The sequence below is a fragment of the Larus michahellis genome, chromosome 4 (assembly GCF_964199755.1).
Source record: "Larus michahellis chromosome 4, bLarMic1.1, whole genome shotgun sequence".
In the NCBI taxonomy this organism is placed as follows: Eukaryota; Metazoa; Chordata; class Aves; order Charadriiformes; family Laridae; genus Larus; species Larus michahellis.
In genome coordinates, this window is record NC_133899.1 from 2,570,463 (window position 1) to 2,585,938 (window position 15,476).

At 36.2% G+C, this 15,476-nt stretch overlaps 1 protein-coding gene across 11 annotated transcripts in view; it reads right to left on the reverse strand.

Moving 5' to 3' along the window:
• BANP (BTG3 associated nuclear protein) overlaps positions 1 to 15,476 on the reverse strand; it is a 153,004-nt gene that overhangs the window by 125,289 nt on the left and 12,239 nt on the right. For 8 of the 11 annotated variants that reach the window (XM_074582732.1, XM_074582728.1, XM_074582731.1 and 5 more), the window contains exons 2-4: positions 12,659 to 12,803; positions 11,137 to 11,231; positions 9,615 to 9,814 (exon numbers count right to left, since the gene is read on the reverse strand). In XM_074582732.1, coding sequence (XP_074438833.1) covers positions 9,615 to 9,814; positions 11,137 to 11,231; positions 12,659 to 12,728 — 365 coding nt within the window. In that variant the 5' untranslated portion in view covers positions 12,729 to 12,803. Of the gene's footprint in view, positions 1 to 9,614; positions 9,815 to 11,136; positions 11,232 to 12,658; positions 12,804 to 14,607; positions 14,771 to 14,815; positions 14,935 to 15,476 lie in introns of those variants that run through there. The other 3 variants (XM_074582729.1, XM_074582725.1, XM_074582727.1) reach the window with 2 other exon arrangements.

Below are 15,476 nucleotides of genomic sequence, written 5' to 3' on the forward strand. Positions count from 1 at the left end.
CCTCCGATCGTGGAACCAGAGCGCTAAAGTAAACGTTCTGCTTTCCCCAGAATTCATCTAACGTGACCTTATGGGATTTGGCAAAGGGGTAGCTTAACCCACATTTTAATACCGCTATAATTGTTTTTAAATGTTTTTAGAGACTAATTACATTAGTAAACGTCCCCCTAATCTGCGTCTAAAACTCAAAGCCTTTTTCATCCCCACATAAACCTCTCTCGCTCATTCTCAGACACCCTTACAATTAAAGGATGTTGATTTCTAAATGTCGTGGCACAAGGGGCAAATTCTGCGCACCTTCAGTTCTCTCGTTTCTCAGCTTACCATGATGAATAGCAATACATTGCACCACAAGGGACTTCACACAACTGCATTTCTGGTTTTGGTGCCGTAACTTTCACATAAGGTTTTTCTTTACAAAATGAGAATAAAAGGATTCACTAAGGTCTCAGGCGCAGAACAAAGTTCCTGTGTGTTAGCTAAGTGGGAATACATAAACTGTTTACACACACGTGGTTCAGAGGAAGAATAAATCACTTCCAATGCTTTCCACATTTGTCATGGGCTAAGAGTAACAACCAGGAAATCTTACTGTATGATCACCTGGCAAATGGCAAAATATTAAGGCTTGTAACACATATATACAAGACTGAAACTTTTGTCTAAAAATTGAAGGAAGTTTATTACCTAGGACTTTCTTTTCAGTGTATATTGCTGAAAATCTTAGCTAGCATTATATTTAAAAATTCAAAATTAGATGTTTCTAAAAGGTTTTTTTAGTGTTTAAGCCTCACAGGCACATTTGAAACACTACATCACAATTTAAAAAATTCAAGCCACACATTTTGCGTCCATTTCTCAGACGTAAGTTATCAGCTGCTACTTGCTAGGCTCTCATCTGAATCACTGGACTATTACAAGCCATATTTCATCAGAAACCATTGACTTAGGAAAAATTAGACGTGGGAGAATGAATCAACCCAGTTCAAGTTTTGGTCAGTTTGAAGAGTTGTATAGATTAAGTTCTATCCCGTACATACGTGAATTATTGAACTCTCCAAAACACAGATGAAATGTTGGTATTACATTGTTATTTTAATTCCATAACTGACCTTGCACTCTCAACCTAAATGCTATCTGGAAGTTATACATTGTTTCTGAATTTATCAAATCCCAATAACAAATTACTAAACACTTGGCTTCTCAATATCTTAGTGCAACAATAATGGAATGCAAAATTCCAATGAGAATACTGCTGTACAAGCTTCTTAAATCCAAGATGCCATTTCTCCTAAGTCCTGTGTGAATTTTAACTCCCAATAGCGAAGGAAATAAATGTAAAATCTTCACAAACTGATTCTTTGTAACAAAACATCTTCACTTGCTGATGGTCTGTAACAAGAGCTCCAGATGGACAAACAACAGGGCAAGCTTAATTTCAAAATATGTAAGTCTCCAGCATAAATGTTGAAAGCAAGTATTACCATTGTTTGCAGACCTACCGCTGCTGCTGTAGATCTTACAGGATACGGCAAATAACTATGAAAATCACAGCCATGAGAGTTCTTAAACTATTCTCAATAGAAAGTTGTATTGATCCTAAATATAATGAATCGCAGAAGTCCGCATAATTCATAGCAAGTACTTCTACATGAAACGCATGTTTCAACGCAGGTAAAATAAAAAGACGTAAATCTGTGTTCCTACTGCTATGCAGGACCAGAATCAATCTCAAGATGCTGAGGCTGACAAGTTCTTGTGACAGATCAGGAGACGTTGAAAAGCACTGTCCTGTTTTTCGGGAAAACTAAGATGTCAAAGTAACAGTGCTGTGAAGACCAAGCCACGCAAATATAAATGGCAGTTCAAATTCTGACTCCCTTAGTCAAACTTCCACCTCACAAAAAACTTTTTAGCAAAATATCAAAATTTTTGCTTCTATTTATGTGCTCTTTAAAAAAGTTGAGATACTGAACACAACTTTTAAATCCATACAAAGGAGTAAAATCCTCTAAAGCCATGAAGTTTTAATTATGATTTTTACATATTGTTAATATTGACTTTGTTCCCTAATTGTGAGTGTAGCTCAAACGAACACGGTGAAAACAGACCAGAGACAATTGTGCCATTTTCCTTCAGTCCTTTCCGTGCCCAGACATAAACAGACTGAACTTGCATGAAAGAGCTATTCACACGAGGGCAGCACAATCATCCTCAATTCTTCATGAAACAAGCCCATTAATTTTAAACAGAATTCTTACTGGTCGAAGCTACAGACGTGACACTTGAACCGGTAATTTAAAATAAATGTTTGCACACAGTACCGTTGACTGATGACAGAAAGTGACAGGGAAAGGTTGTTATTTATTGATACCACAGGGTTCAGTCCAAAACAATGACAAAAGTTCATCTGTGTTTTTGTCAGCCACTCCCAGACTGAAAGGTCTGCACTAAAGACTCTGCTGGATGAGGCCCCAGAAAGGCTGGAACACAGGATATACTGTAGGATAAATAAACCTGGCTTGCTTATAGAAGCTCACAAGAATTTCTGAAAACCTGATGAACTCCAAAGCGTCTCCAAATAAAACCTTCATAACACATTCTGATTAACACCCCAAATCGATGACTGCGTTTTCAAGACATTATCTGTAACACTCCACTCTCTCTCACCCCCAAAACACAGCTTAATTTTACATCTTCTGATGAGCTGCCTGCTGAGTTGTCTTCAGGACTCAATCTGCTTCCAGGGAAATATTTTTTCAGGCCTAGAGTTCAGTGCATGAGATCAGGCTCACAGCAGGCAGAATAACGTACCTGCAACTTGAAAATAAATCATACACCATACATCTTTCAGGATACTACATTCCTCAATACACGCTTTGTTTCAAACTGGCTACTTAAAAAAAAAATTAAAAATCTTCCTGCAAACCGAGGGTCTTCAGACCCTCAGAGGGTGTACTTCCAGGAATGGACAGTTAGCTCTAAACTTTAGTTAAAGACATTAACAATCCTGAAGGTTTATAATGTTATAATTTATTTATCACTGCATTTTTTAAAAAGGGGGAAAAAAAGCCATAAATTAAACTTGGACAGTAGTTTACATCACCTAATGAGTTATAGTATCAACTGCAGCAAACGCGGGGAAGAGGTTAACTATATACCCCAGAGACTCAGCAGCCACTATTTAGCGATAAGAACTGAAGAATTACTGTTCTTTTTAAAAGCTTGGATTAGTATAGTAGGATAGTTTATTATAATCTATAAAAATCCTTATGATAAAAATGCAACAAAAATGAAAATGCTATTCATCGCCCAATAACATGAAATTAGGTGGGTCAAGGGGTTTGTAACTCACAGAAAAAAAAAAAAACACATAAAAATATAAGTCTAGCTATTTTGTTTCTTATACCAATACCTCGATTATATTTCTTCAGGTTTGTTTGGGGTTTTTCTTAAAGGCTTTATGCAGGAGCAACAATAGTTTTCTAAATCTAAAAGAACAGTCATCCTATAATTCTTTCCACCCCACTACCCTCTGCTTTACAACTTCATTTAAAATCATCTCAGTTTTCAATTTTGCATTATTTGACTACAAAACCACTTGTAAACACAGAAACAATCGCACACCGGAAACACAGATCTGGAACTTGGGAAATGTGGAGCCAAAAGGCTTGCCAACTGGCACACTGCAAACAAACTGGATGAACAAATCCTGTTCTTCAAAACCTATTATACCCTGTTCGTTAAACTTAATGGTAAAAGAAACATATTAATGATCTACACCAACAAAAATAAAGCAAGTTCATAAATCCCATCTGGTATACAACTGCATCACGTCTTCTCTTTTCCACGTAAAAAAACAAACTTGTTTTGTATCTTAAGACAAAAAAAGACAAATGCTGTTTTCTACAACTAGCTGATTGAATCTACCAACACCACAATTAGCTGCAGACAAGACTATCTTGAAGCAACTCTACTTTAATGAGCCAATGTCCAACCCACTAACAAGTCTTCTTCAAGGCCACCATATTAGTGGCCTTGCACAGTAGGCCACTAATTTTTATTTTTTTTTTTGCACAGTAACTGAGGGCATTAAACTCTGCAATTCCATGTAACTCTCCAGTTCCCATAAAAGACAAAAATGTACGCAATTCTATCTCTACACTTAGCAATCAGTATCCTTAATGGGTTAGCCACATATGCATATGGTAAAGAACCAGATGCATGTGGTCTGTATTTCAACTTCGCCATAAAAAAAAAAGGCTCAAGGAAAACAGCTGACCCAAAAAAAAACCAAACCAACCCACACACATTTACCTATGGATTTCCATATTTCATCAGAAAAGCTTTTATTAAGTATGAAGAAAATACCCATTTTAAATTTAAATCCTCTCCAAAATTAAGACATTTTAAAAACTGCTCTCAATTACATCTATTTACCCAATAAAAATTTCCAAAATAACAGAGCAGAATTGTACAACGTAGTGTTGGCAGAAAACACCCATAAAAACAAATGACAGAGGGTTCTGTGAAACCAAAACAAATTCCGATGTTATCTGAAACGATCAACCTTAACCATTTATACTTAGGTTTACCCATTCAGAAAAATGATTAATGGAAAGACGTTGACAAAAATAACACTGTTTCTGGACTGAAATCTTTCAGATGAAATAGTTTCTTCAAAACATGGATAGAAGATTTTAGTCACACTGTGTGTTCATCAATTTATAATCTCAAGACCCGGGCACATGCTAAATTTCAAACTTATCATTTGAGGCTGCCATACTGACAGGCCATCAGGCATTGTACCAACTCTCCTATCCAAGAAACTTTCATCAGCTACCGGAATTTTTGACAAGCATGGTACCTCATAAAGAAAAGAAATGAGAGGTTTTTAATAGCCACACTGCCAGGAAACGTTGCAGACAGAGGAAGGGAGACAATCACTTCCTGGATGGAAAAGCAGGGCTGTACTAATGCTGCACAAAGATGGACTAACCTCAGAACACTGGGACAATACACATACCCCCATTACTAATTTATTACATTATTTTGCTACTGTTCTTGGCTCTTCCCAAGCTCCATATAAATTCAGCATAACTCTGTACAATCTAAGGAGTTTTACCAGCCAGTCTGCAAGTTCTGAAACCTTACAACAGCCTTTCTTCCAAGAAAGAAATTTAAAAAAACACTATCAACACTATGTCTTTGTAGGTAATCCTGAAAGCCACGTATTTTTAAGCAGCAGCCACTAAACATTGAGAAGATACTTTCTAGAACTCTTCTTTATTTTTCCCCTCCCTCAAAGAAAATGAGATTTAACATCATGCTGTTTCTTCAATCCCATCCAATATTTTACACTCTTATGACCAAATCTGACAAAAAGAAATATGTCTGAGAGATATTAAACACCTGTTAAAATCTGTGGCTGGGGTAAGGACAAGCCCAAACGCTACATCCCACTAATGAAGTGAGAAAGGTCTCACCCATTAGCCCACAGCTCCAGCATGTGCTACTATCACAGGAACAGCATGAAAGATTTCAAAATCCCACAGCACGGAACGCCATGGACCATCGAGGAAACATGAGGCTCGTGTCCAGTGCAAAGGCAGAGGACTTAGGACAAAAACCCACAAGAAACTACGCTTGTTTAGTTCTGCTTCTCATGTGATGATTTATTGAAATGCAACAACTACAAGCCTTTCCATATGGTTTGTGGCCTATTGCTGTTCCCCCCAAAACGGTTTACATCTCACAAATTCAAAATTACTTCCTTTCAAAAGAAGTTTTCTCCTGTTAGTTTTTGCTGTAGCTTAAACTTTTTACTTGGAGATCTAAAAGCCTATTGTTCCTCTGTATCTCAACTGTTCATACAAATTCTTCATTACACAGCACCATGTACCCTTTATTTTCTTCCTTATCTGCACTGCAATTAGCTAGTATATGATGAAGTACTGTAACAGCGGATCAGAGTAAACAATAAGAACAAAAGAAGAGAGAACACAATCCAGCTTTCATGAAAATGTACTTACGCAAAATATCAAGAGCAGTAGACAGCAGTGTAATTCCTGAATTCAACATTTTGTAGTTTACCAAGAAACATCAGCAAGCCTTCAAAAATCACATACCCAGAAAAGGACATTGGAAGTTTTCCACACATATCATCCCTCACGTGTTTAAGGGAGAGACAGAAAGCAGAGTGAGACTCTAAAATGCCCTGCATTTCTGTTCTGGGAGCTAATAACATGGAGTAGTTCCTCATTTATTGCAAGTCTCCTTGAAAACTTCTGCTTCATTTCCCTAATAAGAATTTTTATGACTTGGATACAACAGTTTGGCACAAAAAAAGCTCTGAGTTATCCCAATAAATCAACATGTTAAGTTTACTAGAAAAGACAACTTACCATTGAACGTAAATCTGACACCTGTTACAAAGCGAGACTCTCGCCTCCCTAATGCAGCTATATGGACAGATTATACTTTATCACTCCATTTTATAAGTAGCCAGTGTACAGTGCAACACACAGCATAAAATTCCACATCATAGCCAAAGCAGGTGATAGTGCCTAGCTGTGAATTCACCTGCTACGCTCTAACTGCACAATTCCACCACAAGACGACACAGAAGCGCCTCTGCCCAAGTTGTTCTTGTTTTCGTCAGATGATCGTATATTTCAAACTGACAATTCTTAGGAAATTAACTGAATTTTAAAAGAACAAATAGCACAAATCAATAAAACTGCGTGAATTTATAATGCACAGTTCACACACTTTACTGTGCGCTGCTGTAAAACAAATTTTGATTATGTTAAATCTGCACCAAATTAATGCAATTAACTAAATTACCAGAAAAACTGTAAACAAAATTCACTACAGAGTGGAAGAGAAAGCATCATAAACCCTAAAGTATTTATCTAAAAAAGAATGAGAGTCTGCTTTACTGGCAGTGTTGCTCCATCTGGCTGACATGCTTTTGCTAACTACAAAATTTTTTCAGAGTGGCAAACCCGGTATTATTGTAGTGACAGAAGGAGGAGGAGGAGGTTGAAGAATCTCATTCAGATGCAGAATCTGAAAATCACTATCCAAAATACTAACTCTCGTTGGCAGCTCTCCACTGCCATCCGCACTGTCAGGGGAAGAGGGAACAATGCAGAGAGCTGATACAACAGAACAGTCCATGTAGGTTTTAATTGGAACTGATCAACAAGTGATAAAGGTTTTTATGAATGAGAGACAGGCAATTCAGTGAAACTGAAGTGTTACTACTGCCAAGTTAAACACATACACCCCTAACTATTTTCTTTCGAGTCATATAGGCCACAGACTGCTAAAAGAACAAAAAACCCTCAGTGCTTTATTGGCAAGATGCATTTGATAACGTGCAACTTCATACCAACACTAACAAATATTTGGGGCAGAGAATCTTACAGCCTTCAAGACTTCTCCCTAAATTATGTTCAGACTGTCTGAGAAGCCGTCATCATAAATTTGTACACCCAAAACAAAAGATTAAACACCAAGTTCACCACTAAAACACAGGACAAATTTCCAACGTTTACAGAGATTTACAAAAAAAATAAACACCTCAGGTCTGACAATTCCCATAAGGAACTCAAAATAGTACAATGTACAGAGGAAAGCATTCATGGAACATGAGTTAATAGATTCCCAAAGGGTTCACGTGTTTATGAAAATGTTCTTGAAAGTCTTTTGTGCACAAACTGCACTAAGCTTATGCACGAGAACTTGAAGATATCTAATACAATAACAAAAAAAAATTAATAACAGAATTGAAGGTTCCTTGAGAAATAGTAATTGATAAAGAGTATTTAGCAAAAACACCGGTATAATACTGTAGCTACTTGCTCTATTAACTAAAGAGTTATTGCATGTACTTTATTTCTTTTGACATAGAACTTAGCCATAATTGACCTCTTCAATGTATGATTGGGAGCCTTCAAAAGCATAGGTAAATGTAGACACAGCACCTATTCTTAAAGAAAAATTAAATGGAAAACAGGAAAAGGAGAATGTCCAATGGTCAGGATGTTCGTCACAAGCACAAGAACAAAGACCAATAAAGGAACTCTGAACCGGGACCCAAACATTTGGATATCTAAAAAGCAAAGTTGTTTTGGAAAAGTTTTAGGACCTCAGCTGCTCCTAACTGGACAGATAGTACTCAAAATTACACTGAAAATAAATAGGACATTTGAACTTTTAAAACAGAGGTTGAGAAACACATTGGGTTCTGTATCATTTTAGATCTTTTAAATACAGATAAGGTATCTTTTTAAAAGATTAGACTACATTAATCAGAAGTAATTACGCTCAATGAACAATTGTGAGGTAACAGGCTGCATTATGCAACGGATACAGCTATGAGAGCAGAGTGTATCCCTCCTACATAAAAATCTCCAGCTCTGAACCCTCATGGTAGTAAGGTCATAACCCATCCTGCTTCATAAACTGAAAGATATAATCAAAAGCGATTATGACCTTGAGGTAAATTTTTTAACATACCTATTACAAAAACAGCAATACTGAAAGTAAGTTAAAAAAAAAGAAGTAGGGAGCAAGTAGTGGCCTAGTAGAAAAAGGGTAATGTTTGTGGTGGTGTTTTGGCTTTTCTTCCTTACCTCACATGGATGAGTCCCACAGCATAAAGGAACTAATTTTTTCTATAGAGCTCTAGAGCGGTGCACCTGAAACGCTGCACTGAGTACAACATACCAAAAATATAGTCAAAATAATTTCCAGATATTGAGGAAGTTCAGTGTGATGAAAAAGATCAGAAGATGGAAAAACAGACTAACAAAAGATGAATTAAGTCAGTATATCTCAACTAGCATGGTATGACATGAAAGTTGCCTATACACCTTTGTAATGGAGAATAAAAAGTCATTATTTAGAGAAGTTTTTTCTCTAGCTATAAAAATATGAATGAGGAGGGAAAATTGTTTGACAAAAGAGTCTCCTGATAAGCATATTTCTCCGGCTGGAATCATCTCCACAGTAAAATGACAGGCACATCAAGATTTAGATATTTAAAACCATATTAGGCAACTCATACATAAAGGTACTGCAGGTCAAACCTGCTCTTTCATCCAAGCGCATCAGATTATTTAACAGATTTTCCATCTCCAACTTCTAACCCCAAAATAAGCACAGATACTATTCTAGCAAGAGTCTTTAGAAAACAAGCCCATAAAACAAACTCCCTTGTATTTCTGGTGAATAGAAGTAAAATGAGAAGCAATTAGAATGATGATGAACTCATTAACTCAAAACAGCCACATAAATAAAAGCAAAGCAAGCCTAAAAAAACCTAAAATAGCTGATGAGACTTTTCCAGAGGAGGGATGAATCAGTCTGGTTTAAGTCAAAATGAAATGTGGAAATAGTTGCAAACTGCCCATGGACCAGTGTCTCATTCTAAGTAACATCATGAAACTGGTACAAAAATCACCTTGAAGATAAATTAATTCTACATTCATAAACAGCATACCAAGCTCTTGACAGCTATACAGAAAGCTGCAGAACTTGATGCCAAAGAAATGGATTTACGTTATTTTAAAAAGCAGGTTGATGAGTAATCTGTTCTTTCTTACCATCGCACTTTATTGCATGTCTGTGTAGCGCCAAGAGGAGAACCTGCCACCATGGGGACTTGGATGGGGCTGTGCTGTTTGTTCATGACAAGATCCAACTTCTCTTCCAATGATTTACAGGTAGCCTCTAGTGCCAGCAACTTTGCCTCAATGCTATCCAACCGCAGGCATATTGTCTGATTAATGGAATACAGGAACGACTAGAAAGGGGAGAATGCAAAAAGAAACCGATTTTCAAGACTTACACATTTATCTTCAGCAACACACACATAAGGAAGCTCCAGATAAATGTGACTGGAAAACAATTCTAAAGAAACTAGCAGTGTGTCTAGTGACAAAATTCAGCCACGTACGAATCTGATGACATCCAGAAGCATTTTAGCATTCTCAGATTCTTCCAGATCTTTATTTAGAGGCCAAAAGCATCCGAGCCAAACACATTTTCACCTAAGCACTTTGTTAGTATGATTTCATACACCACAAAATCATTTAAAATGACATGCCAAGGCCTTTCATTTGGGACATGTAAAAACAAAAGGATTATAAATCTATGAACGCATCCTCCTGGATAAAGTTAAATAAGATTTTTTCCTGCCCAAACAGATAAATTCAGATGATTACAGTGGAAATTATATCAACACAAATAACCTCAGAGACAATTAATGCCACTCAGTTAAGTTTTCTCCTGAACAGCAAATCAAGAAAAGCAAATAAATAAAATCTGTTTTCCTAAGCAATTTTATTCAAAAGAAAGCATATTCTACTTGGTTTCTCTTGAGAAAAATAGGCCGTTAAAGGGTAACGGTACACACATTCTCCTTTGCAAACAGCAACTATGCCATCTTGTGGCCCTCCGCTACAATTTACACATCTAATCAAGCTGGTTTACAGTGCTGCTGCCCCACTGCTCTTTCAATACACAGCTTCCGTTTCTACGTCCATTTCAAAACTGCGGAATTAAATACTCTTTAATGTGTGTGGCAGTAAAATATTGACTGATATACTTATGCTCCAAGACAAAAAAAAGAAAAAACCAACCACACAAAGCTAAAGCACACTAGTAGGAACAGCAAGTACACAGAAGCCTGAGCTAGTCAGCCTGAACCAAATACGGCTTAACTGTTAGGAGAACATTGTTAGCTTAAAATAATAATTTAAAACATGCTGAAAGTATCTACAAATTGTAATGCAAATACATGCTCAAGTTTATCTTTTATGTCAATTTTATTCACTTTATCAAAAATGCACCAATAGTGATGTTTGAGTCACTGGAATTAATTCTGATGACGTTTTATATCACATATAAAATTCTTGCTATTGATTTTACACTGGAAGATTAGCCAATCATCCAGATTTTAAAATTTATGGACAAAACTGAACAAACATTTACAAGAAGGCTATGAATAATTCCAGTATTATGTAAAACCAGTTTATTTTTCAATCTTTTCTTTTAATATATTTCCCCAAGAAAGCTAACTTAATTGGTATTACGAATCAAAACAGAAAAAGGCATTATCATAACCTTAATAGAGGGATCCTGGCAGTTAATTTCTATACGCTGACGTTTCAGAGAAGGCTCTACATCATCATCTGTCACTTCATGATTCTCCAACACAACTGTGAAGAAAAATAAGCATTGCCATAGTTTATAATACAAGAGGACAAGGCTCAAATTAAAAATATATTAAACAGACAAAAGAAAAAAAATATGAAAGGCATTTAATTAACATATTGTATTTTTTTTTTTTTAAATTTACTTGGATTTTCTCCTAAATGTATGACGTTTTACTGCTGCTCAAAAAAAACATTTACCCAAATCTAAGACTTTGTTTCAAATGCACTGAGGATGTAACACTCAAGCATTACCTTGGATTTTCTTTATGAGGAACTTACCATGAGGTATCAGAGTCAGCACATTAGCTGTTCCGCTTTGACAGATTCTACAGGCTTCTGAATTCTCATGTTTGTACAATACCATAAAAAGTACTAATGCAGTTCTGTACAAAAGATAGGATTACACCCACTACTCAGTGTAGTAGTGGGTTATTTTTCCTCAGCATAGATGAACAAAATCCCGCAAGCTTTCCAAAATACATACTTACACATGAAAACCCATAGCTTCTAATAGCCTTTCATCTAAAGGTAAACACTTTGAAGAAAACAGGTACAAAAAAAGAACTGAATTTAGAACTGGAAGGCCTGGCTGGTAAAATCAAGAGGCAGAACCCTCAACAGCCTCATGGTCAGAGCATCACCTGAGACTGGGCCAGGTTTGACTTCCTTTGCCAAACTGAGCAAAGAAGACTTGCTGAAGGTCAACCATACCACAGCTGACAATCCTGAACAAATTACCAGCTATGCTAGGACAGGCAGGTCCCAGCTTCTCCTCCAACTCTTTGGGAACATTTCTGAAGTAACTTTTTTGTTCTGCATCAGAATAAAATTTTTTTGATATGTGTATCCATTTTCCATAACCATATAGTTACTGTTCTTTCAGTCTTTTACATGTAACGGCAGCATAGGATTAATGTCTATAGCCAATCTAAACACAGTTTTGCTTAGGAGATCAAGTTCCAAGCAAGGGATATCACAATATTTGCTTTCAGAAGTGTTTTACTGTCATTTCATTATACATACAAAGAATTTTAATAATGTATGAGAGAAACTATTTTACAAGTAAAACAACAATACATAATAGATAGTTGATAGATCTCATTTGAGGGAAAGCCTAAAACATATACGTCATCTGGAGAAAAACAAAAGATTACAGGATGCCATATTTCATTCAAAGTTTTTGGCACTAGTCTACATCTAAAGTAAGGCCTTTAAAAGAAAAGTGAAATTAAAAAATAAATCTGATCTAAAGGGTATTGAAAACATACAAGTTAAGTTATTGAAAACTTGGTATGGAGTCTTAACAAGTGCCTCAGAAAAAAAATAATTCAGTGCCACAGTTAAGAAAACCTCCACAGCAATTTCCACCTCGTTAAGGGGCAATACTAGAAATGAGCTTTCTCATGCCATCACTACCATCTCTACTGTACCTGGGTTATCTGGAGTCAAGTCTTCAACAGCAATCTGAACAACATCTGCCAAATCCTGTTCTGACATCATTCAGAACCAGGCAGCAATATGCAGTCAAACACCACTGCAGGCCCCCAGATAAGTAATTTTACAAGTCATGCAATCCTGAAAAACAGCAGCAAGAAGACCGTTAATATAGATATACTTGACATATCAATACTGCATTTATTTTTTCATTCTTCCTCTATAAAAGGAAATGCAGTTCTTAACGGAAGTGACCAACCTACAAAGGGATCATTCAGTTCTATCAACTGCTACTTTATTCGGTAGCCTCATCAAAGAGCCAAGGACTGAACTACTGCATCACCTCTATGAGTAACCTTTCTATACCAGGACTATGACAAGAGCTCAAGCTTTCCTCACTGATCCACCTTTACATATTTTCCCAAGGGATAAAGAGAAGGTTTAACTTCAGAGATTTGGCAGCTCATCAGTACAAAATACAAAATAAAATGTTTTCTTTTAAATAATTTTTTTGTTTTAAAAGTTTTAAGAGCATACAAGACCATTCCTAAATTGTAGGGTTTTGATTTACAAATTATTACACAGCTCTTGGAAGCGATCAGACTTTAGTATTTAGTCTTGATGTCACAAAAGCGTATGAAGCTCCCAAGCCACACTAGATCAGCAATTACTGCATTCTGTACAGATCTATATGCACACAAGATCCTCACATACAGGAATCTTAACAGGCTTCTAAGACCTTCATAAACATTCAGTAAGGGCAGGGAACTTCCTTGCAGCTAATTACAACTGGACTTGAAGCAAAACTTGATGGTTTTTTTCCTTGGCTAATGAACTTGCCTAGTTTTTCTACAGCTCAATTCCAATGAAACTATTTTCAGAATATGGTCCTGATTTTAAAGCCAAAATATTTCTCAGCCCTGCTCCCTTGGAATTCTCTGTCAAGGTTATTTATTAGTATTTTAAGAGAAACCTTCAGCCTGTAAAATTGAATTAAAATCACTGAAACCATTCATATCTGTGCTTTCCCACAATTTACAAAAGGATGGACAATGAAGACCAAGAGATCAGCCAATTTTTTCCTTTTTAACCTGGAGCAAAAAACACTGGAGAGACAATTTGAGGTTTACCAATGGAAACAGTAATTCATCCCTCAACACTGACATTGAATCAAATCCAACTATGCATAAAGATTTTCCTCTTTCCCTCTTCCACTTGAGCACAAGAAAGCCATTAAGCCAGACAGGTGGAGTACAAATTTTTGAAGAGAGCAACGCAACCTACAGAAGAACTTTGAGACTGGCCCAAGCAACCGTTGCGATATGTGAAAGCCCATCTCAAAAGGAGGACTCCCCACATATCAGAATTGTTTATTCAAAATACCAGCACAGCCAATACTGAGTCATTTGAAATTCTGATCATGGTGAAAAGCTGTTGGGACAGCACAGACTGTGGCAGGACGCCCAAAAAAACTGGCAATACATTAGTGCATATGGATGCCATTTTGGCAAATTATATTTGCCATTTCTGAGAAATCCTGGTAACCAGCCAGGCTTAGCATAATAAAACAGCTGTGCTACAGTTAATGTTTCATAATGTCACATACTGCTAGTAATATTAAGAACCCTGCCCTCAACTTGAAGGGATACATCCACCACTCCAAATGCTAAAAAAGGACAAACTAGAACAAAACTCCACTTTTAAAACTTTGTCTATTTACACAATTCAAGACTTCACTGATACTTCACGTGTTGCATTTAAGTCAGTTATAGCTACAAATACAACAATATTTTATAAAATATTCCAAAAGATTTGTAATGCATTTGTTTAAACCCACTTTCATACTTCATCTCATACACGTATTTGGCCTTCCAAAAATAATTATAAAAAAATCACTGAAATTAATTAAACCTTTCTTCAACACAAACAAAAAACAATTTCACACCTCTGACATCTGTTCTCCACCTCTCATGGGTCACAGTCAGAAAGTATTCAACCTCGCATCAGAAAAGGAGTCCCAAAATATTCTGTCACAGAGTCTTTAAACAAAGTCATAACAACCAAACTATAACTGGCAGAACAGCTACTACACATACACAGCAACGTGTCTTCATAACATTAGTATTTATTTCCATTGAAATTGATTTTATTACATTTTCAGTAAGTCAGACACAGCTCATAGGCAATTAGCCAACATCATGACGAACATATTTTTGCCTTCTCAACAGGCAGAACAAAATATACTTCTGCTGTCACCAGACGCAGTGAGCTCCTGTATCAAAACATAAGGGGAAAACAAATAAGTTTGTTATTAATGCTAGATGTGTTGATTAGGAAAGCAAGGCCCAAGTAAGCTACATTGGTTGGGTACTGCAACCACAATAGCTGTCCCAACTTGATTAAAACGCTCCTCTTCCAAATTCAGAATTTCAATTTGTAACACAAAATTTTAGCCATGGTCTAACCTTCCTTTCAGAACCAAGGGTAAAAGTCAGATAAAATTTAAAAGGATTAGAGTTAGATTAGTTTATCAGCTTTAAAAAGCCTCAGTCAACAAATTCAGAATAATAACTTTGCCAATATAGTTTCCACATATTTTACTCAGTGAAGTATTTACTAGCATTTACTCACATAAAACACTCCTTTTCTTGAAATTTCCTTTATGTTCCCAGCCTTTTTTTTTTTTTTCCTTTCTTTCTTCTGGCTGAAACCCTAGTACCCATTAATTCTAAATTAAGTATATGTACATTGGCATTAAGAAGCTAATGCTGAAATGTTACCTCAAATAAATATTAAGCTATAAGAAAAAAATAT